Raw genomic sequence first — 25,656 nt, 5'->3', positions numbered from 1 at the left:
TTTAATGATAAGTGTTACAGACACCTGCACACAGTGCGGCCATTTTGTGGGCAGAACCAATATCTAGCCAATCTCACGTCACCAAGAGCTACTGGCGTCACTGAAGCATGAATTATGCGCCTGTTCACAAAATGGCTGCTTCCACCATGTTTAGGCAAATTTAAGAGGCAGACTGAATAGAGCTTTTCTGACAATGAGTAACTACGGCAGGAAACCAGTGGGGGCAACGTACCGTGTTCCCCGGTTGCTTTGACCGTACAAGTGAAAACCGGCTATGGTTCTTCTTGGACCTGCTTCTCGATTTCCGAAGCTCCTCACACTTCTCGTAGTCACTCAAATCAAAAACGTCTTGTCCGTTCTTTTCATCTTTTACCTGGGAGACATTGTGACAGGAATTACTCAGCGTACAAAGACATTTATTTCTCAGGTCAAGAAGTCTTTAAACTAGGAATCGCATTTTTAAGAAAATACAGTTTTCTTGGAATATAAGAGAAATACATCTGCATCAAGTGTAATATAATGGAATTATCAGTGAACTGGTCATGTTGGGTAGTTTCAAACCCTTATGCAACCAGGGGTGCAGAGAGGATACAGGGTAAAGAGATCTCTGGGCCGAAGAGATCTCCTGGCAGTACCCCTCACAACATGCCTGAAGGTTCACTGACCAAATAGCAAGATGTGTCTGGAACTGCACTGCGGTTCTTGAGGTCTCGGTTGTAAGCCACAGAAATTTCCCCTGCAGACCGGTCTGTGGCCCAGGTGTGTGACGCTTACACTCCCGCACTTTGGTGGTCATTCCGAGTTGATCGCTCGCTAGCTGTTTTTAGCAGCCGTGCAAATGCTATGCCGCCGCCCACTGGGAGTGTAATTTAGCTTAGCAGAAGTGCGTACGGTTGGATCGCAAAGCGGCTACAAAGTTTTTTTGTGCAGTTTCAGAGTAGCTCAAAACCTACTCAGCTCTTCCGATCACTTCAGACTGTTCAGTTCCTGTTTTGACGTCACAAACCTGCCCAGCGTTCGCCCAGCCACGCCTGCGTTTTTCCTGGCACGCCTGCGTTTTTCCGACCACTTCCTGAAAACGGCTAGTTGACACCCAGAAACACCCTCTTCCTGTCAATCACTCTGCGGCAGCCAGTGCGACTGAAATGCATCGCTAGACCCTGTGCAAAACTACATCGTTCGTTGTGCCCGTACGACGCGCGTGTGCATTGCGCCGCATATGCATGCGCAGAACTGCCGATTTTTAGCCTGATCGCTGCGCTGCGAACAAATGCAGCTAGCGATCAACTCGGAATGACCCCCTTTATACAGGGGTGTGTGCTAAATTCCTGCAAATCTCTAGTATACTCTGAAACAACCTCTTTTGCAGTTTAGTTGGGGGGAGGGGAGGGGGGGTTATTCTGTATCATGTTTGTGAGACCAGTCACAAGGGGAGATGTATCAAATCTCCGAGAGAGATATAGTGGAGCAGCTGCCAATTGCTTCCAATCAACTTGTAGCTATCATTTATCTAGCACAATCTATAAAATGACTGTCAGAAGCTTATTGGTTCCTCACTTTATCTTTCTCCAAGGTTGGCTACATCTCCCCTACCATCTAGAATTCTGAAGTAACCATTTATGTTCTGTTACCAATTGTGATATCCATTTATGAGAAGTGCGTCCCCACCCCCCATCATTGATCCCATGATAGACTGAACTGTGGTATATCTGGGGCACTGATCAATAGCTTATCAATACAGCAGTTGTTCTCCGAATGGCGCTTCCTAGAAATCACATGTCCTGTTAACCTCTTCACTGGTAAAAGCTGCAGCTGGTGAACAATGGGCGGCCATGACTGGAAGTGCTGTACCTTTATACAGGACCACAGTACTCTGCCTGGGCTATTACCTAGAGGCAGGAGGCTCAAGCGCTAATAAAATCCACAGGATATACATTAGCAGGATGCACTAAACAACAAATGCATTAGGGAGCATGGATATAAGCACTATAGTAAGCTGGTAAAGATTCAGGGGGAGGTGTATCAAAGCCTGGAGAACGATAAAGTAGAGAGAGATAAAGTACCAACCAATCAGCACCTGACATTTTCCAAGCACAGCCTGCAACATAGCAATTAGGAGGGATCAGTATGTAATACCGACGGTCGGGATGCCGGGCGTCAGTATACAGACAATGGCATCCCAGCCGCGAGTATGCAAGCAGCGGGGCGAGCGCAGAGACCCCCGTGCTGCGGGCTCGGTGGCGCGCTGCAGCTTCTATTCCCACTCTATGGATGTTGTTGACACCCACGAGCGGGAACAGCTCCTGTGACCCGAGATTCCGTCTGTCGGCTTTGTCAGCAGTCGGGATTCCGGCGTCGGGATCCTGACTCCCGCCAATTTAACTGCATCACAGTTAGGAGCTGATTGGCTGGCACTTTATCTCTCTCCACGCTTTGATAAAGGTTTTGAAAGGACAAAGGGCTTAATTCAGACCTGATCGCAGGAGAATTTTTGTTCTCGAATGGGCAAAACCATGTGCACTGCAGGGGGGACATATATAACATGTGCAGAGAGAGTTAGATTTGGGTGGGGTGTGTTCAAACTGAAATCTAAATTGCAGTGTAAAAATAAAGCAGCCAGTATTTACCCTGCACAGAAACAATATAACCCACCCAAATCTAACTCTCTCTGCACATGTTACATCTGCCCCACCTGCACTGCACATGGTTTTGCCCATTAGAGAAAGATTTCGCTGCTGCGATCAGGTCTGAATTAGGCCCAAAATCAGCCCAGATGCACAGCAATGGCCAGGATAAGATTCTTTAGTACACCAGATTATTTAGGACCAGGAAATCTTTAAGTGAACGCAGCAGCACTTGGGTGCACAAATCAGAGCTTTTCAGCAAGCCGGAAAAAACGCAGATAAAAGAAAAACCCAGCTTAGGCTACATTCGCTCCGGGGCAACCATATAAGAAGATCTGTCAGTGGTTTCCAGCCCTGGATCTTTATCAAAGTGATATGGATGACGTAGGGTGGGCCCTTTCCAGCTAGAAAAGCAACAGTATTGATAGCGCACTTTCACCCCCTTGGTGACAGGTTGAAGCGAAGGGGGTGTTATTCCCCCCTCCCCTCCGTCACACAGGGAAAATTAAGCTCAGGAACATGGGGGGTAATTCAGAGTTGATCGCTGCAGCAAATTTGTTAGCAGTTGGGCAATACCATGTGCACTGCAGGGGGGGGGGGGGGGGGCGGCAGATATAACATGTGCAGAGTGAGTTAGATTTGGGTGGGGTGTGTTCAATCTGAAATCTGAATTGCAGTGTAAAAATAAAGCAGCCAGTATTTACCCTGCACAGCAACAAAATAACCCACCCAAATCTAACTCTCTCTGCACATGTTATATCTGCCCCCCCCCCCCCCCTGCAGTGCACATATTTTTGCCCAACTGCTAACAAATTTGCTGCTCCGCTCAACTCTGAATTACCCCCATTGCCTGCAGAATCTACAGGGCTTCACTGCACCTGAGTGACAGGGGAGCAATCCCCCTGTAATGCAACCCGACACCACAGGGGGGACAGAGATGGAAAATAGCTGGAGTTCAAAATGACCGGTACAACACCACCCAGGGAAGAGAGCCGAGGTGAGATGTATCAAGCCTTGGAGATAAAGTGGAGAAGTTGCCCAAAGCAACCAATCCACATCTAACTGTCGTTAATTTAGACTCTGTAAAATGACAGATGCTGATTGGTTGATACTTTATCTGTCTCCAAGGAGCGATACATCTCCCCCTAAATATTAAGCACTTTGGCACGCCTAAAAGAAGTGGCATCAAAATGTTTTAAAGCTATTCGTTACACCTACAGAAGAGTTCCCGTTTATTTAAAAGCACTAGTTCTGAATATACTGTGTTATATGGTATTTTATTAGTGTTTGGAGCCATTGTGTATATATATCTGTATGTGTGTGATTTTATTATTTTATTATTTTTATATCTAACATTTAATTACTAGTGTAAAAATATAATGCCAAATAAAAACATTGGACAATAATCTTAGGGAAACACTCTGACCCGTGTGTGGTACGTTATGTCGGCATTCAGAATGCGGGGTCTATGTACTCAGCCTTGGAAAGAGATAAAGTAGAAAGAGATAAAGTACCAGCCAATCCCCTCCTGCCACTTTGCATACATAGCCTGTAATATGAAAGCTAAGAGCTGATAGGCTGGTCCATGTGTACCGCTCCTGAACATGAAACTTAAGCTCATGCATGTAACGTGTTTTATGTAATAGGCACACATGCATTAGAGTCACAGACAGCGAATGTGGCTTTAAGCCCCTGTCAGCTGCTGTCCGCAGCTTTCCAGGCCTACCCTGAATAAGGCTGAGGGATTAGCAGGTGCTATATTTGGACACTTTTGAGCAGAGGAAGTGGACAGAGAGAAGAGAAAGGCTGCTGCCAGGAGACATATCAAGGACGCAACTTAACTCTACGTGGCCTAGGTGGGGAGAACGCAGCCAACACATACATAGTGGCGGCATATCTGTATTCGGAGACCCCACGCATCGGAAATTAGGAAGTGCCTTGTGTCAGGTTGTTGACAGACGACCAGTTTATTTGTAGAATATAGCGTGACTCGTGGGCGAAATTTGCGCAACACCTTCTTCCTCTTTTCTTCAGTTTGTAAAATAAGAAACGAGAAGACGAGATGAAAGACGGCGCCTCAGACAAGTTTTGTGGCTTAATAAGGAAGTCAAATTATTTCTAGCAGCTTATTTTACTATTTTAGGGAACATCGATTCATTTTTGTCAATATGAAGAAGATTAAACTACAGACGCAAGTCGCTTTACATTAGGGGCGCACTAAATGCGTATTCTAGGATTCAGGCGAATATCAGGACCTCGTACCAAAAATATTGCATCACAACGCCAAAAAACTGATTCCGGCCAGAGTTTACATGAGCAAATTAATATTATATATATATATATATATATATATATATATATATAGATAGATAGATAGATAGATAGATAGATAGATAGATAGATAGATAGATAGATAGATAGATAGATTTGTAACACTAACATAGATGTGGGTCTTATAAGGCACGTAAGCGGCCGAAGTCGACAGACATGTATTGTGACATGATGTACTCTATGGCACTATAACTATATACTATATACTATGTACTCTATAGCATGTAACAAGTGGAGTCGGAGGAATTATTGCAGCATGAATACAATTCTGATGAATATGTTGAAAAATGTTGAATTCCTGATGACAACACTGAAAGCTGATGATGTATAAGGCACAGTATTATGCTGAATTCTGGACATGCTTATTAAGACAGCGATCTGATACAGCTCTGCCTGCAGATTGAACCAATAAACATTTAGCATTTTTTGGAAACATGAAAAACTAGTGAGTGCCCCTGCTTTGGTGGATATGGATAGTTCCTGATAAGGGACCATTAAGGACGCACCCTGCATGATGTGAAAAGGAGAGTGCAACGATGCAAATACGGATAGATAGATAGATATATATATATATATATACACACACTATATTTGTAACGGAATCCGGTCTCTAGGTCGACAGTAACTAGGTCGACACTGTTTAGGTCGACCACTATTGGTCGACAGTAACTAAGGTCGACAGGATCTCTAGGTTGACATGTTCTAGGTTGACAGGTCAAAAGGTTGACATGAGTTTTTCACAATTTTATTTTATTTTTTCATTTTTTTACCCTTTCATACTTTCCGATCCACGTGGACTACAATTGGGAACAGTAACCTGCCCGAAGCATGGCGAGTGAAGCGAGCCATGCGAGGGGACACGGTGCGCTAATTGGGGTTCCCAGTCACTGCACGGAGAAAACAACACCAAAAAAAACATTAAAAACTCATGTCGACCTTTTGACCTGTCGACTTAGAGACCCTGTCGACCTAGTTACTGTTGACCAATAGTGGTCGACCTAGTTACTATCTACCTTCCATACCACACCCACTTGTAACACTGACAAATAACAGTCTCTTCTCTACATGCCAACCACTGTCCCTCAGCGTGTGTTTTTATAACAGGAACCTCTCTACTGATCTGGAACACGAACCTCTCCGCTGTGTAAAGATATGGCGCAGTAGGTCTTCCACATCACTTAAACACTTGGCACATATAAAACATACATGATCTGAAAACACATGATGGAGGCAACACTGCATTCCTGTCCTCTGACATAGGGGTCATTCCGAGTTGTTCGCTAGCTGCTTTCGTTCGCTGCGCAGCGATCAGGCAAAAAATCGGCACTTCTGCGCATGCGTATGCGGCGCAATGCGCGCGCGCATCGTACTATTACAAAGAACGATGTAGTTTTGCACAGGGTCTAGCGAAGCTTTTTAGTCGCACTGCTGGCCGCAGAGTGATTGACAGGAAGAGGGCGTTTCTGGGTGTCAACTGACCGTTTTCAGGGAGAGTTCGGAAAAACGCAGGCGTGCCAGGAAAAACGCAGGCGTGGCTGGGGGAACGCAGAGCGTGTTTGTGACGTCAAAACAGGAACGGAACAGTCTGAAGTGATCACAAGCGCTGAGTAGGTCTGAAGCTACTCTGAAACTGCACAAAATATTTTTGTATCCGCTCTGCGATCCTTTCGTTCGCACTTCTGCTAAGCTAAAATACACTCCCAGTGGGAGGCGGCATAGCGTTTGCACGACTGCTAAAAACTGCTAGCGAGCGATCAACTCGGGATGACCCCCATAATTCCTTATACATCACAGAATGCAGAGCAATGACGTCCTCTCTATGGTGTGATTCAGACCTAATCGTTGGGCTGCAAATTGTGTTGTCCTGCGATCAGGTAGGCGCCGCCCAGACAGAGTGAAAATGAGGCCCGTGCAAGTCTGCATACGCCGTGCGAAAAGCTTCGAAAATCCGTTCGCAACTCACTCACCATTGAATGTTTTTTTCAGTCGGTGCGTAGCCCAGGACTTACTCCTACAGTGCGATAGAAATGGGGAGTGTAAATTCGCCCCGTGCAAGTGTGCGATCGCATGTGTACGCCATGTGAAAATGTCCCTCAGTCAGCGGACAGCTGCAAATCCCTTCACAACTCACTCACCATCGAATGGATTTTCCACTGTGTGCAGTGTGTGCGCAGCCCAGGACTAACTCCTCCAGTGTGACGAGAACAGGCTGATCGGAGCCGTAGCTGACGTCACACACCCTCCCTGAAAACGCTTGGGAACGCCTGCGTTTTTCCTGACACTCCCAGAAAACGTCCAGTTACCACCCACAAATGGCCTCTTCCTGTCAATCAGCTTGCAAATGGCTGTGCTACTGAAATTTTCGCACCAGTTTGTCGCTGTTTAGCGACACATGTGCGCATTGCGGTGCACACGTATGCACAGTCAAACAATAATCATCCGCTGTGCGAAAATGCACAGCAGCGATCAATTCTGAATCGGGCCCTATGTACGCCACCACACCGGGCTGTGAGAATCTGCTAGAACATAGACAACAACAGCAACAGTGACACAGACTCATCTTTTTTTAAGCGCAGGCGCCCTAAAGGCATCTACACACCTACATGTAACAAATTCTGCATGGTCACAGACAGGTGGTATTCAGTATGCCGGCTGTTCGGACCCCGGCGCTCAGTATACCGGTGTTGGAATTCCGACACCCGGCATACCGACACCTATTCTTCCTCTTGGGGGTCCACGACCCCCCTGGAGGGAGAATAAATAGCGTGGTGCGCATTACTGTATCCGCAGCGTGGCGAGCGCAGCAAGCCCACAAGGGGCTCATTTGCGCTCTCCCAGCTGTCGGTATGCCGGCGGTGGGGATTCCGGCGCCGGCATACTATACTACACCCGTCACAGACACCTATAACAGCACTGCTTAGCGAGAGGGGGCCAGTATTTTTGCCACGTGCAATATAAACACAGGGGTCCTGGGCAAGCTGCATTATCGGCTCTTTTCCCTGGGAGACGTGTGATTACAGCAAGTTACGAGCGCTGTTCCCTGGTAAAGTAGGCCAGGCTGTAACTGTCTCCACACACAACTTGCTAAAAGATCCATCTGATTAACATGCAGAACATTTAGATCTCTCTCCATGCTGTGAATCTCAGAACAAAGCTCTCCCGCCAGAGAAAATGAAAGCGGTCTGTAAAGGCCGGCACCTCGAGGGAACTGCACGTACACACGCAGAGCTCCTGGGAGACGGTTCTGAGACTTCATCCAGGGTATAAGACTGACAGTGAGCAGAGCGAATGCAGAGAACGGTATATAGTAGTAGTTAGATGATTGTGGTAAATGCCCACATAAAACTGCTCTCAGAATTGCACGTCCAGCTGGAAACATGCATGGTGGAAAGAAGTTCTTCAAAGTTCTGAAGATACTTTCTGACATTAAGGACTCCTCCTCTGGGAGAGACGGAGCAAAGAAGGCAGGGGTGGGGTACAGGGGGTGTGGCAGTTTGATGCCCTTTCTCATAGTCCCGCCCCTGCGGAGCAGTACTGGGCCCACTAACCCATGCACTGTATCATATAAACAAGGGGACAAATAAAGGCACTCACCGTCCCAATACAGCATTTAAATCTGTCAGCAGTGTTTTACTAATAACAGTAAACTCCCGTTGCGATCTCCTGACCTGCTTATACGTATTAAACAAACCTGCTCCACCTTCCCAGAATGACAACAGGGTACTATGGTTATATTGTTTAACAAGTTTAGGGGCTTAACTAGAAATGACTGGTTCCCAAATAGACAAAACTTTTAATGTGCCCAATGCTGAATTTGCCTTATCTCAAAACAATCAGGGAAATGTAATAGGGTCCGCATATGCGGAGGTTCGGGATTTTCACCTGGGATTGCCCGTATTTTTAAAGCGCCAATCATTTACGAGTATGTTTTAACGGGATGCACTCAATATACCAGCTGTCGGGCATTCAGGAGACCGATGCTGGAATCCTGACAGCCTGCATTTTACCGACAGACGGAATCCCGACAAACGAGGTTTACGATCAGACAGTTGCCGCCCAGACAGAGTGAAAATCTGGCCCGTGGAAGTCTGCATACGCCGTGCGAAAAGCTTTGAAAATCCGTTCGGCACTCACTCACCGTTAAATGGTTTTTTTTCAGTCGGTGCGTAGCCAGGACTTACTCCTACAGTGCGATAGAAACGGGCTGGCGTCACACACCCTCCTTGAAAACGCTTGGGAACGCCTGCATTTTTCCTGACACTCCCAGAAAACGGGCAATTACCACCCCCTAACGTCCACTTCCTGTCAATCAACTTGCGTACGCATAGCGATGAAATAAAAATTAGCTGAATTCTTTTGCAGTTTGGCCTCGCGTGTGCGCACTACGATCCGTACGCATGCACAGTTGATTGGTGATTGGCTGCCTTGCGAATTCGCACAACAGCGATCAGGTCTGTATCGGGTCCTAAAGCTGTGTGGGAGGCCACAGTGGACGAGAACTGGTCTTCTAGCATTCAGTCCGAAAGGTCAGATCATCCCACATCAATTAAACCTGTCATAGTCAGAACCATAGCAGGTGTGGCACAACAGGTGAGGGATCCCCCTGAAGATACCGTGCTCCCTCCCGGAGTTCCCCCCCAATCGATGCACAGTGAGTCTATTCAGGAAGCAGTGAAAAGAGTGGAGAAGTGAAGCTGTGGAGAAGTTGCCCATGGCAACCAATCAGCTGCTTCGTACAGTTGTATAGTATGCAAATTATAAATGTTACTTCAATGCTGATTGGTTGCCATGGGCAACTTCTCCACTGGCTCACTTCTCCACCCTTTTCACTGCTTCATGAATAGACCCCTTAGGCTGATCTGTGAGAGAAATGAGGATACAGGGTGCCATATGTGAGTATATCACTCAGACGTGTACAGCGACATGGCCCTGTATTAGCTGCCATACTATACTCTCACTACGAGCCCAGCTGCTGCACAGGATGCCTCCAGACTGACGGGCCTCCGTGATACCCCAGGGGAGGGAATAGGAAGCCTTCAGCTGGTCCCTAGGAGCTCATATATAGTCATACTGTCTGCTGCAGCCAGACGGCCCTGAGGGTCCCGTTCAAACTAAGGCAAAGCCTGTAACCCCTTCACTGCTGGCGTTCCCAGATCACCTTGCCGGAGTTTTAGGGATATTTTATTGCATCTCCCACATTGCAAACCACATTTACCGAAACAGGGGTCTATTTATCAAAGGCACGTAAGTCCTAAATGCTACAAAATCAGCGTTTCACCGGCCTTCTGCCTGTTTATCACAGTCTTGCCTGGTGATGACTACTGTTGGCAGTAGTTTTCATCGGGGGGCCTCCTGCCTGGTTATGATCACTTGGTATGGTTACTGTGATTTAATACATGAGAGATAGGTTGTGCCACACCCTAAAGGGGTATTTTTACTAAAGTGCAGGTTTTTTAGAAGTAGAGATGTTGCCCATAGCATCCAATCAGATTTTACTTAACATTTATTCTAGAAGATAATAGAATCTGATTGGTTGCTATGGGCTACATCTCCACTTCTAAAAAAAACCTGCACTTTAGTAAATAAACCCCTAAGAGGCCGATGTCGGACGCAGTTCAGCTCAATGTTACTTCAGAGAATACATCTATGTCGCACTGCGCATACATCCAGAGTCCGGGCACATAGGGTAAATTTACTAAGATGGGAGTTCTATTAAGGATGGGATGTTGCCCATAAGAACCAATCAGATTCTACTTCTCATTTAGCTAGCATCTTCTAGAAGATAATACCTGGAATGTGATTGGTTGCTATGGGCAACATCCCATCTTAAATAGAACTCTCATCTTAGTAAATTGACCCCACAGAGTCACAGCTGTGATTGAGATGCACGATCTCCGATATCTCTTGAAAATATATTGGGCGTTCCTGGGTGGTGGCTGTAAGGTGGCTATATGGATGAGGTGTGGTGTAACAGATCTACACTGTCTAGGTAGACAATCAATAGGTCAGCAATATATGATCGACGGGTACAAAAGGTCGGCAGATGAAAGGTCAACAGTGGGTAAGGTTGACGGGTAACAAAGGTCAACAGGACAACAGGACAATGTTCGACACATATTTTTTGGGCAAAATCTTGTATATTTCATGTTCTGGGACCACCATCAGTGGAAATGTAGACCCTTGCGGGTTCAGTTCTCTCGCCATGCTTTGGGCAAGGTGCCTTACTCTCGCCACAGGTTCTTGTTCTCAATCATAGTCCACGTCTATAGTAAATCAAGCAAATGCTGGAAAAAACGTGAAAAAAAACAAAAAACGTGTCAACCATTTCTGTGTCAACCATTCTCATGTTGACTTTTTGAACCTGTCGACCTCAAGCACTGGTGACCAATTGTACCTGTCGACCTAAAGCAGTATGATGCTGACCTATTGACCGTCTACCTAGACACTGTGGCGCTATCATCAGGATACCATAGGGATGCACAGAGATGGGCCACCTTATGAGCGTGTTATGGGGGTGACGTGTGCGTGTCCCGGTAGCGGCCACAATATCAGACGCACTATCGCTCCCATTGGAGGCCATACTGTGCCGGAGAATGTGCACCTAGCACAGGAGCAGTTGTGAGTTTCAATGGTGCAACCGGTGGTTGCATCTAAAGAAGGACCAATCATTATTAAGGCACCAAAAGATGCTCAAGGTGGGTGTCTCAGTCCTTGCACATTCAGACGCATGCTTGTGCACCAGGGAAGGGCTTGTAGCACAATTTGCATAACGTTGCTGGCGTGTGACCGGCGCAAGTAGCAGATACGGACGCCGCTACATGCGATTTAGAATCGCCCCCTAAAACACTGCGATAAAACTTCAGAACACATGGGTGGAAAGAGCACAATCCCCTCTTATTCTGTACGTTTCGTGTGTTTATTAATGCAGGATAGGAGAAAAGGAGCCTATAGAAGTGGAAGTGGGGCGGGGAGAAGTCGCCAAAGCAACCAATCAATCAGCTTCTATTTCATAACTTGCCATCTTGAAGCTGGCTGGTTGCTACGGGCAACTTCTCCTCTTGTCCACGCTTTTCACTGCTTGATACAGCTCCCCATAAAGGTTAAAGGGGAACGCCACCATGTCCCAATAGATATGTTTTGTATCATCCTATGCACCAGCCTGGGCTTAGCTGTTATTATATCTCAGGTAACTAAACCCTGGCTGTAAAAGATGGAATTTCTCTTACGTCCTAGAGGATGCTGGGGTCCACATTAGTACCATGGGGTATAGACGGGTCCACTAGGAGCCAAACGGGGTTCCCCTTTAGGTTTTTCAATATTAGTGTTTACCTTTCAAGGGTTATAATTCAATGACCCCCAAACACGCCAGGGCCTATACAAAGGATCTGATGTAATTACTTCTTTTTATAGCACCCAACAAACTAGCCGCAGATTTATTTTTAAAGAGCTGGTATGATTGCCGAATCGGTCTGTTCTCGCACTTTTGCATGCTACGCCTATAGTAACACATACAGCCTCCGTGCGGACACACTTCTCTCTCGGCGGTGGAGATGCGAGTATACTCCAGCACTCTTCCAAAGTGTACTGCGGGTCTCCTGAACCATAGCGCCCGCGCCATGTTTCCTGGTGATTACTGCGCATGCACGGGTCTCCTGGAACATGGGTCATTTTGCATGTGATTTGCACGGTGCCGATGCGGGACTCCGGAGAGGTGAGTTTACCAAATGTTGCAGGGTGTGTAGTGTGGGCCCCACTGGACCCAAGATAGCACACTCTGCACCCAATATATATACGCCAGTGGAGGGGGTATATACACTTCGCTCAGATGTGATGTAATTTTTTATTAAAATACCCTCTATTTATGCAGAGGTAACATATTTCGCAGCCCTGTGCTATAAGAGAACTTTACCCAAACACGTCCCACTTTGAGCCCGGCAAAGCTTACAATCAACAATCCTTGTGGTCATTTTAGCAACCTGCACCTGTCACAACCCGTGCAGTTCCTCTTTTCTGCCTGGGGTGGCGCTCTCTGCTCTGGTGCTTCTAACACACTTGGGTCTGTGTCTCAGTGCTGAGATAAAGACCAGAGTGTGCTAGAAGCTCCAGAGCGGAAAGCGACACCCCAGGCAGAAAATAGAAACTGCACGGGTTGTGACAGGTGCAGGGTGCTAGAATGAACACTACATTCCCTATTACACATGCACACTCTAGGGGGTGAATTTACTAAAGCTTCTAAAACAGACAAGTGGTGCTGTGGCCCTTAGCAACCAGATTCTAGAATGCATTAATGATAGCTAGAATCTGGTTGCTGTGGGCAACACCATCACTGTTTTTTTGGGGGGGTTTTTAGAAGCTTTTGTATAGACCCCCTAGGTTTAATAGAAACCACATACCTGCCAGTATGTCCTGATTTAACAAATGAGCACCCGGAGGATACACACGTGAACCGGGGGAGAACATACAAACTGCCACAGACAGTACCAACCATCAATGCAAATCCATAGGCCTACCTAGTTTTCCAATGCAGAACATACAATAGGGGTTTCCATGACGCTGAATTCAGTTTTAGAAGATATTGAGAGGGACATGTATGTACTAAGCAGTGATAAAAGTGGAGAGGTGAGCCAGTGGAGAAGTTGCCCATGGCAACCAATCAGCTGCTCTGTATACTTTTATAGTATGCAAATTGTAAATGTTACGTCAACGCTGATTGGTTGCCATGGGCAACTTCCCCACTGGCTCACTTCTCCACTTTTATCACTGCTTAGTACATCTCCCCCTAAATCTGAATTCTAGCGCTGGACAGAGAGATAAAGTAATAACGAAACAGCTCAGTCTGTGTTTGAAAAATGACAGAAGCTGATTGGTCGGTACTGTTTCTCTCTCCACTTTTTCTCTCTCTAAACTTTGACAAATATCCGCCATATACTGACAGACACCAACGCCGCAACAAAAGTTTTTTGTATTTTTTCTCCTAAAATGACTACACTGTGCATGATTTATATTCATTCTTTTTTTTTTCTGCGCTGAAGATTTCATGTAAAAGCTGCCCTGTTATAAGAGCCTAGAGCACTGGTATTAGTCACCATCAGGGGGTTGCGAAGTTTATACAACAGTCAGTGTGAAGGGAGAATATATTTTCATTACTGTTCCCACTCATTTCATCTAGTCATCAAGCACAACTGTGAACAGAGCTACAGGACCGACATTTCAGTTGATTTTATTTTACGACAAAGGCTGAGGGGAATCTCATAGGATATTTTACACAATGTTGCCTGTTTCGATGAATAGCGCATATAAATTCAGCCATACAGGGCAACATTGTGAGGACTGGGGGAAGGACACAGGACATGGTCACCTCTTGTGGGGTGGAGAGGACGTCTTGTGGCGTGGAGGGGACGTGGAGCGCTAGGGATACCCTTATCCCCCTCTGGTCTCCTCCAAACTTTTTTTACGGCCATGAGCACTTGCCACCGGTATCCGGTCTATAGATTTGCACTAAAAAGGTCTACCATCAATAGGCCACTAATGGTCGACATGCATTAGGTCGACGGGGTCAAAAGGTCGATAGGTACAAAAAGTCGACAGGTTCAAACGGTCGCCATGGCAATGGTCGACGCACATACAGTATGGTCGACACATGTTTTTTCAGGGAAAAAATAGCACTGGTCACACTACCGGTGAAAATTATTCGCAATGGGGGACACGTTTTACGGACCATCTCACAGATAATAAATTGCTGCCGTAAAACATTCTGTATCGCTGTGGTAGAAGGCGATACAATGCTAAGTACAGCTGCAAATATGGGGTTAATGATAAATAGAAAGTCCCTAAACCACCGCTCATGCTGCCTATTCATTCCAAAAGAACCAATGATCTCTCTGATGCACCATAGAGGCGGCCATTTTGTGAATAGAACCCTGGGAATCATTGACAGCACAGTCTCAGAGCGGCTACTGAGAGTCAGGCAGATCTTACTTCTATGCAGCAATCAGTTCACTCAATACTCCACAGTGACTGTATAGTCTGTATATAGCAACAACTGTATGTGACTGGCCTAAGAGGCTTTCCCTCAGAGCTTCGTGCAGAGGGTATAACACAACCACAATAAGCCTGATGAAAGACAATAAGGTTGTAATGAGGTTGTACCTCTATATAACCCCCCCATTACCGCTTACTACAGCCCTCTCGGAAGACGTATGAGGGCAACAAGGAGATATGTTGATCTGTGTTATTTTCTCAGGTGCACAATCAAATAATGCATAACATTTTGAGGTGCAAGAGTCTCCAGCCTCCCAAGTGTCCAGTATCCCTAGTGTCCATCATCCCAAGAGTCCAGCCTCCCAAGTGTCCAGCATCCCTATTGTCCATCATCCCAAAAGTCCAGCCTCCCAAGTGCCCAGCATCCCAAATGTACACCCTACCAAATAATTGAGATAATCATGAGGGAAAAAAAATAAGAGAAATGTTTTCCAACACAAGTTTCTCACCCGCCATTTCTAAATACATATGAATCCAATACACTGGTTCTCTCGTTGATCACTGATTGGATCAGTGGTAAGAGGCACCTTGAAGGTGGTGGAAGGATACTGTAACTCTGCTTTATTACTGTACTATAGCAAAACAACAACAAGGACAATCAGGTCCAGTTATAATAGAGGCCGGTCAATGTCTTCAATCCACCTAACAAATGCCAGACACACATAACAACGGGATCCGGTCTGACTTTCGACACTGTCTAGGTCAACCACTATAGGTCGACAGTCACTAGGTCGACAGGGTTTGAAGGTCAACAGGGTTTCTAAGTCGACATATGCAACTATCGGTCAAAAATGTTATTCAGATTATAAAAGAGATCTGTTTTATCAACGTATAAAATGTTGCAAAGGAAACCAGTAAATAAAATTTTTACATAACATCACCTTAATGCAAATTGATAAATCATTACCGACAAAACAAACAAACTACACACATACGGTACACACATACACATAAACACACACAAATCTTTTGTCTTGATCCAACCTGGGGTTTTATAAGCAAACACATAAACAAAGATGGATGACATTTGTTAGAGCACTTCTACAATGGACTGAGGAGGAGAGCGAAGCTTCCATCAATTATTCCAGATGGATGGAAGGAAAGATCCGATTGGACAAAATGACTATTCACTATCGATTTAAAATCGCATTGTTGTTGGCACCCAAGAATTTGGGACAGACACATGTCAGTTTCAGGCCAATCACCCAATGCCAGCTGCAATTTCTCGGTATAAGCCTCAGGACCTTATCGGATAACATTGGAGAAATGGGGCAGGCATGGCTGACAATGACAATGAGACTTGCGGTCAGTAAACTTACTGACGAATATAGGCTGGGTTTCTCTGTTTAGGACACGTCCTCTTTTTCTTCCCCCATCTGAAACCTTACACTGCTTATTTCCCCAAAGTTCAGGCTCAGAATTAGAGATGAGCGGATTCGGTTTTACTCGGTTTTACTCGGTTCTCAAAACCGAATCTTATTGGCTATCCAAAACACGTGACATCCGTGAGCCAATAAGATTCGGTTTTGAGAACCGAGTAAACCCGAATCCGCTCATCTCTACTCAGAATATGACAGGATTCATAATGCTTCTATGTTATTTGGGGCCTAAAAGGGTTCTGTAACTTGAGCAAACTATAGGTCACATGGGAACCCCCTAATTACAGCGTACCCTTCCACATCTAAAATGGCTTAGAATAGGACAACTGCTTGTAGACAGGCAAATAATGCAACATTAAATGGTTATACTCACACACACATTATATTATATTTTATATATATTATATATACAGATGTAGCCATGTTCAGCTTTGCTGCAATTCGGCATAGTGCATTGCTGCTTGCTGTATGGCGCCAGGGCAGCCAACGGGGGGGGGGACTGTGGGGACTGGAGTCCCAGGCCCTTAAAGAGAGGGGGGACCACCAATGGCTCCAAATTTCAAAACGAATACTCCTTTAATAATAAATTAGGAGCAGGTTATATTCACGTTATTCATTATACTGAAAATGAAAATGTGTTATCTACATTTGTACAACCTCCGTGACCCATAAGACTTCTTACTCTACTTCTCCTGATCTTACGCTAAGACAAAGGCCTGACATCAATTAGTAACTAGGTCACATAAGACGCCAATGAGCAGAGTAACTATCTTTAGCCGAGTGACGGCTGATGTCATCCAAGTGCAAAGGAGCTTTCACATATGGATTAAGGAACGTGCACGTGGGAACAGTTTCAGCCCCAGAAGCCTATACTTAGAGATCTGCGGCGGCAGAAGTATTTGTAAAACTGGCAAAAATCAACTTCACAGAGCAGATATAGGGTTTTTTTTAAATAAAAGTTTGCTCTAAAAATCAAAGGAATACCAAAAGCCACAAAAATGTCAATTCAAATTTTTGGATTTATTGTTCTTACTCTCACTCGTAGGAGAGACTGACAGCGACAAATCAAACACTTGCTTTCATTGGTCTATCCTGCTCTAAACTTTTACAGATACTACCAGATTAGTTGATATGGGTTACACTCATATTTATAACACATTAATTACTAACATTACATTATTATTTTTTTAAACCTCCATTCCTTAGTTTAAAAGGGATGCGTCTGGGATGCCGATGGTCATGTGACCTATGCCGGAATTCAGAAACCACTAGGAAGACCCGCGCCGGAACACCAACAGCAGACATCCCTAAGGTAAGTATCGGGGGCACTGTTACGGTTAGGGTCTGGGGGAGGAGTGGGGGGTTAGGCACTAGTGGGGTTAGGGTTAGGCACAGGGGGGCGGGGTTAGCCCTAGACGCCACACCCCGAGGCTGAGCCCATGACGGTGGGTTGAGGGGGTGGTAAAAATACTTACCCCTTCCAACGTCGGGATGCCGAGATTTGGTCATCTGACCATCGGCATCCTATCTAGTGGTATATCATACCGAACCCTTAATAAAAGCCCTCCATATTTTTTCATAACAGTTCTTGATGAATACGCACCAAGCCATAATTCTCCAATTACTTTTAAACTAGTGGATAGGGAATAGGCCAGTTCTCGGCAACGTGTGGCTGTCTGGGTCACCAAAAAAATTTCTGTACCCTAACCGTTGCACCTCTACGGTCCGCGTGGGCAAATGTCCACAAGGTGCCGGCGTTCCGGCTGTTTATACGCTTCCAACTGGATTCCCACCACAGAACTACTGTCAGTTTAGCGTAGTTGAGTATTTTTTCGAAATACCTGTCTATAATGTACACAAGCGTTTTGCTCGAATATAAAAAAATAATAAACAAGAACCTCTATAACAGACAAGTGACGCTAATATATGTATAAACTCCTGTGCATAGTAATCAGATGACATAATTTTAATTAGCAACATGTTTATTAAAAGGAATAATGCACCAACATTACTTTGGAGATTTACTGATAGATGCAAAATATTAATGTTTGGTTTAATCTCTTCTGAAATGCACAAAGAAAAAAAAACCCTAGCCTGTTTATGCAGCTGTTGTACCTACAGTCCCGGAGATGAAAGGAAACTCACACTGGGGATTTTTTCTCTCTTTCAATGAGGGTTCTCATTTCCCACAATCCTCTTTGAATTACGCTCTGTGCAATTCTCCACCCACATATTCCCCAAGTGCCTTCCTGGGGTGCGTGGGGACTTTACGGAGACACGGAGCGGAGGATCTCACATGTGAAAGCTATAATCCAGCAAAGCTTTCTCCATTGTAAGACGCCAAAGAGGCCTATAAGGCATTAGTTAGGCTTTGTTGCACACGTAACGTATACTTCCACCAGCCAGCTTGTCAGCGCCTCTCCAGAGTAAATTAAGTGACACAAACTCTTAGAAGTTTTCATTTGAGGAAAAGTAGTCTTCAATAAGCCTACAGTATATTCTGCAATCAAGGTCTTTTTTACTGTGTGCTCCTGGGGATAGAAGCACCTGCAGCAAATCAGCTAATCAGAATGGCCACAGCAGCACAGAGTATTTCAAGAGAGTTATTGATTTACTGATCTTGTGGGAACCAGTGACGAGTCCACTCATGACACAGGGCAGACCATAATGGAGGAAGCAGAAAGTCAGAGATAGTTGAACACTGAAAGGAGCAGGGTCCCCAACAGCACACTGTAGCAACGTGAGGCTCCTGTCACACTGATGCAGGAAGACTGATGTACACCTCTAAGCACACCTACCAAGCACTTGCCGTATGGACTAGGCAGAAGCTGAGCACTGGAGCAACCGAAGTACACAGCTGCTTTCTAGCCTGAAGATTGTCGTTTCAGGCACTATGCTTGCCAAGTACAGGTGCCACGGGGCAGCTAGGCCCTGTGCCATTGGCGGCGGCACCCCACTCCCACCCACAGTAGCGGCCTTGCGAACCACTGAAGTGTTCTCTAATCCCCTTCCCTTGCACTAAAAAGAACCTTTCGGAAGATGCGCACGACACCCATTAGAGGGACACTGCTCCCAACTGTCTTGGCTTTTGGCAAAAAAGTATCCCCCCGCCCACCAAGCTGAATGGCAGCAGAGAAAAAAGTAGGAAGATGTCACAGGTATTTGGCCGGGGCTATCAGACAAATGGGGGAGCCCCAGGGCTTTGGGACAGCAGAGGGACCAATATAGGAAAGTTTGTTTTTAGGAGGTAGTGCAGCTTTCAACAGCTTTACATTAACAGGAGATCTACAGTGGCCAACCCCAATGACAATGACAAAATCAGTCATTGGATCGTCACGGGAAGATGGGTGACAGAAAGAGCTGTAACGCTACGCGGAAATGACAAACGTGAGAAAATGAGAAAAAACATCCACAATTAATTTTTTGTATCCATTTTTATCGTTGTCAAGTTTTTCCTTCCTGCACTTTAAACAGGTGGACAGGCCCTAAACCCTAATTTCACCATAAACCTTTCCATGAAGTATTTTAGGTGTATTGGTTGCATTGCTGAAGGTGTGGCGGAAGCTGGCATCAGCGGGCTCACAAGCGCCTGCAAAATCGCCCGGTTTCAAGACCAGAACGCCAAGAAACACAATATAGCACAACAGGTGAGGTCTCCCAACTTTAGGCACCTCTACAGATGCTTCAGAAGCCCAACAAAGGGATCTGGGATTGGCGTACATGTACTCACATATTTCTACACACACCTGCATACATTTTGGCAGACTTCCCAACAATTACAATAAAAGACGACTTCCTATGCCCAGCCGTAAACTATTCACTTCTAAAAGAAGGGACAACAGATTGAATGTAACAGGACAAACACACTGGGCGACTGTAAGGCGGGTGTTACTGCGGGATAATAAAGAGATAAGATGACAGAATGCAAGAGACAGGCACACACAAACACACCTGCGCCATGACACATTAAATAAATCATAATAATATTAATTACGTTAGCAAATTCTCTGGGGGGAATTCAGTTGTTTTATCGCTGCTGCAGCTCTCGTGTAAAGTGACGGGACCTAATCAAATGCTTGTGCCACTGGGGGTGAGTACTGTGGACGCCCACTTATCACAGAGGTAAATGCTCCCCCTGAGCTCTGTATACAATACACCAAACTAATATTGCAGAGTCCTGGAATTGTACAGTCTCCCATATAAAGTATGGATCAGTGCCCCATCCTTTGGAATATCCCACAGTTTTTACAACAAGGCTTTGCATAATTCCTGCTGATAAGAATCAAGTCTACATTCTGCTCAGGTGACAGGCATTTACCTGGGAAAGCGTATTTGCGTAGTTGTGCTTAGTGCAGGTGAATGCTTAGCTCTCTTCTCAGAACTCCCGGCAAACGTATTAACATGCAATGGTCTCCTACAGGTACAATGGTGACCTGGTGTAATGGCAGGTGGTGAGGTGTGATATAACATTATATCATGGTGGGTTTTGGGGCTTTTTGGTTTTTTTTTACAGAGAATTATTTTGGGCCAACTGCACATATACTCAGCTGCAGTAATGTCAAAGCAGCCATATCCCACAGGTTTTACAACAAGGCTTTGCATAATTCCTGCTGAAAATAATCACGTCTACATTCTTCTCAGGTGACAGGCATTTACCTCGGAAAGCGTATTTGCGTAGTTGTGCTTAGTGCAGGTGAATGCTTAGCTCTCTTCTCAGAACTCCCGGCAGACGTATTAACATGCAATGGTCTCCTACAGGTACAATGGTAACCTGGTGTAATGGCAGGTGGTGAGGTGTGATATAACATTATATCATGGTGGGTTTGGGGCTTTTTGTTTTTTTTTACAGAGAATTATTTTGGGCCAACTGCACATACTCAGCTGCAGTAATGTCAAAGCAGCCATCAGTCATCGCAGGGGGACCTCTGCAAATATTGTTCAACCTAGGGTTCCGCAGCTGGTAAGTGCACATACCATAAACAGGACCAAACCTCCATTGAGGTGTAACCCTCTCTATTCTGCATCAGCGGCTCTTGTATAAGTCATTTAGCTACCCTGATCAATCTTTATTAATATTAGTGTTTGCATTTACTTTTGTTGACCTGTGAATTAAGTTTCCAAGAAAGTCCAACCTATGTTCTTGCCGGAGAACACAATGGGGTAGATAGAGCAAACCTTTGAGAAAGAAGTTGCCCATAGCAACCAATCACCTGTCATTTTATAGACTGGGCTATATAAATGATAGCTACAATCTGATTAGTTGCTGTGGGCAACTTCTCCACTTTAGCGCTCTGGAAGATTTGGTACATCTCCCTATAGAAAAGATGGACTCCATTTTGTTCTGTCTCATGAGGCCATTTGTACAATCACTGCACCACGAAGTAACCACATCAATGTATTCTGCCATAGGTGGCCTGTCACATTCACGTGATGGCTGAGTAAGAAAATAATGCGACAGGAAGACAAAATTAGGTTACCAAGGCCCAGTCAAGTACATTTTTATTAAACCAATGTTGGATGTATTTTATATAGGCCTGGCTTCCAAATGAATCAAAGATGGCTGCCATTAAGTGTGGCACTGGTAACCTAGCAACCATATTTGTGCCAGTTGTCCACGTTTGAGAATATTAGCCATTACCCTTTTAATAAGGTGTATTTACTACAGGCTCCTTGTATTTAGAAGATGATGGCAATGCACAGCACAACACTGCTAATTATGGTAACCCAATATCACAGATTATCCTGTGCGCCTCTATGGAGTTCGAAGATAGATCTGTGATGTTGGTGGTGCTGAGGAAACTGCCGGAACATTGACAACTCCCAGCCATCACCACTAATGGAGTATCACCACACAAAGTAAAAAAAATCTGCACAGTCCGTTCACGCTGTGAACCCACCGCTATATGTTAGTTGAATCAAGGACCTTTAGGGGTCAATTCGATCAGCGGCGAGGGGGGCAAATTGCCGCTGTAATGACGTGGAAACACCACCAGCAGCACCGCAACTTGTCCTCCTCGTGGCCTGACCTCACCCAGACCCGTGGATTTTTCTGAGCAGCCCTACGGGGCTGCGAACAAAAATCTGCAGGTCCAGAGGTACCGTAAGTGTGGCGCATAGATGCACTTAATCTCACCGCGAGGCGACTCACGTCTACTTGAATTAAACACATAAAGTGGACCAGGCCCTTAAAGGCAGCGAAGGCAGACATTTGTAAGGGAGGAGCCAATATTTATGAGAATGTCCCCTAGTCTCTAGGACAGTGATGGCTAACCTTGACACTCCAGCTGTTGTTGAACTACACATCCCAGCATGCCCTGCTACAATTTTGCTAATTGGCCATGCTAAAACTGATGCAGGGCATGCTGGGATGTGTAGTTCAACAACAGCTGGAGTGTCAAGGTTAGCCATCACTGCTCTAGGAACTCATGCCTCCGTCATGCTACCAGTGAACCAATAGATCGCACGTCGGTTCAGCCTACAATATAGCCGATTCCAGTGTAGATGTAGGGGACGTGAAAAAAAAAAGACTAGTAGGAATTCTACTAACAAGGCAATGGTTGGGATAAGACTAACTATTAACCCATTTGTACCTGTGAAACCCAAAACTTGACAATCAATGCTATTAGCAAAGTACTGTACATTAAAGTGTGCACAATTAGTCTCCCACCCGTCCCATCTGGCTCAACAACTGTCCCTACAGCAATCTAACATGTAAAAAAATGTTCTGCAAAGTCATTTTCACATTAGCGAGTATTGTTCAACACGTCTAGAAATTAGAATTGTGATCCCCAGAACAGCAGATGAACAATTACTAGAATGTAATAATCCAGAGATCTGAGATAGTCAGTTTCAGAAAGAGCAACATTATTAAAATTCCAAACATTTATTTAATCTCTAAAAACAAAATATATAAAAAAAAATCCTGTTGCACAAAGAAAAGACAAATAAATGCACAGCAAAACTCTGTTGCCATACCAGGTAAGACGCTTCGCACACAGGTAGATGTGACCATTTCAATACCATTACAACTTAAATCAAGAGCATCCTGCATGTACACAGTTCCCGTACCGGTATGGTAGCAACCATCCATTAGATGACATTCCAACAGTTCCAAACCACTTACATGTTCTAGGGTTCAGCATGTCATATTGTAAACACAATACAGCATAATATACTCAATTTATAGAAAAAGCAGCATCTCTAGTGCTGACTACACCAGGGCACTGAATAACAACGCTTCTCGGAGAGGAGGTCAATTGACCTCAATTCTTGGGAGCCATGAGGCGCATTCATCACTGTGTCTCTGACCTGTGCTGCAGCACGCTGGGCTGTGTACGTTACGCAGAGCCTTGATGGGCATTCCTATAGAGCTACACTGTATGTCACCAAGTGGTAGCGACCGCGAACGCTGCAGGCAACAGTGACATTCACGCAAAGCTTGTCAGTAAGCGTGTGTGTCCAGTCGTTTCAATCCAGCAAACGGAATTCCAGTAAAGGGAGTCGTTTAATAGGCTCTGCTCACCTGTGCTAAAGGCCTCATGTCAATGTGCAATTGTACAAGCATTTCATTGGTTACATTCACTTCACTCCCAAAGAATATTTGTAAATATATGCGCTAAAATCATTACTACACCACTAATATATACATGTAAATATATATATAAATATATATATATATATATATATATATATATATATATTATATATATATATAAATTCACTGGCAATGTCAGTGATCAGAAGAGCTTGCAATCTAGAGGGCTAACATATTCAGATGATGCTAGGAGGGATAGATAGAGAGATAGATGGATAGATAGATAGATAGATAGATAGATAGATAGATAGATAGATAGATAGATAGATAGATAGATAGATAGATAGATAGATAGATAGATACCTCTTTTTCGGACATGTAGAGCTGGTCACCCCTTATGGCCACATATCTGTTCTTCCAGATCTCCCTGAAGATACCCTTCCCGCAGAATTTCCGAATCCAGCCCACTTTTTCCGGCTGGCTGGGGGCCTGGTTCCCATCCAAAGGGCCCTACACATGTGAGAAAGATATGAGTGTCAATAATGAGAATATTTCATTACCCAGGGATGACAGACCAGTGTCTGGGGTGAGGATATCCGACGGTGCTGGATTCACACACGGGGAAGGGGGATCAGGCTGTAAAACAATATATCCCAGGGCCGGGCTCCATCCTCCACTGACATAATGAGGATTTCCAAGCTAAGGCACAAAACCACTAGGACAGCTCATTGTGCAAATATATATATATATATATATATACATACACACACTTGCATGCACATATCAGATTCCATGCCACTGCACGCCAATGTACGGTGTAGGAGTAAAAAGTAAGCATGCGTGTATAATATATATATATATATATATATATATATATATATATACAGGCACACGCGCAATTTGTGCAGCCAGCCACTATAAACTACTGTTTTGCATGTGTGTGTGTGTGTGTGTGTGTGTATGTATGTGTGTGTATGTATGTGTGTATGTAAAAATATAGATAGATGGATAGATAGATACAGACTAGCTCCAGGCTGCTGTGCATGCACATATAGCTTCCCTTTGGGTACTGAGTGCAGCTGCTGGCAACGCAGGCGGGCACAGGGGCTGCACAGACACAAATCCTGGTTACATAAGGCATTATAACCCTGCCCAGACCCAGACGGTGGTGTCCCCCCAGCAGCTCACCCTCTTTGCAGAGACATTCTTCTTCATGATGAAGCTAGATGCTAGCTGCTGCTGCTGCTGCTGGATGAGAGGAAGCCAGTGTGTCTGCTCCTGCAGAGTGGGAGTAATGCTGCTGCCTCTGCCTCTCTCCCTCTCCCCAGCTCTCTCTCTCTCTCCTCTGTTTTGCAGATCAGACAGAAGATCTGGTTACACTAAGTCCAGCCAAGCCTCTTTAACACACAGTCACACAGACATGTCCACACACTCACACACACACACACACACACACACACAGCCCCCTCTCTGTTCAGTAGCTCCATCTATGGTGAGCCACTGTGTGATGTAGAATCAGGGGACAGACCACATTACAACACGTGAGGAGGGTTCCTCCTTTGTTTCTGATTTATCACCCCCCTTCCTCTAAACTGGAGGAGGAGGGGGACACAGTGTGGTGCTGGAGAAGGAGGTTTGGTGGTGACTGTGTAACACAGGAGCCCCCTCATGTCTTCACACTGCTATTTAGTCATCACATTTCCTATCTGCATATTGTCAGCTGTACATTGGCCTTTTTCTGCAAAAA

At 45.2% G+C, this 25,656-nt stretch overlaps 1 protein-coding gene across 1 annotated transcript in view; it reads right to left on the bottom strand.

Moving 5' to 3' along the window:
- PLEKHO1 (pleckstrin homology domain containing O1) overlaps nt 1-25,395 on the bottom strand; it is a 35,185-nt gene extending 9,790 nt beyond the window's left edge. The window contains exons 1-3 of the mRNA XM_063947176.1: nt 25,098-25,395; nt 24,273-24,419; nt 233-373 (exon numbers count right to left, since the gene is read on the bottom strand). Coding sequence (XP_063803246.1) covers nt 233-373; nt 24,273-24,419; nt 25,098-25,124 — 315 coding nt within the window. The 5' untranslated portion in view covers nt 25,125-25,395. The remainder of the gene's footprint in view (nt 1-232; nt 374-24,272; nt 24,420-25,097) is intronic.
- Between the last annotated feature and the right edge of the window lie 261 nt (nt 25,396-25,656).

Source organism: Pseudophryne corroboree, chromosome 12, assembly GCF_028390025.1.
Source record: "Pseudophryne corroboree isolate aPseCor3 chromosome 12, aPseCor3.hap2, whole genome shotgun sequence".
In the NCBI taxonomy this organism is placed as follows: domain Eukaryota; kingdom Metazoa; phylum Chordata; class Amphibia; order Anura; family Myobatrachidae; genus Pseudophryne; species Pseudophryne corroboree.
This window is presented reverse-complemented; position numbering and strand designations above follow the sequence as displayed.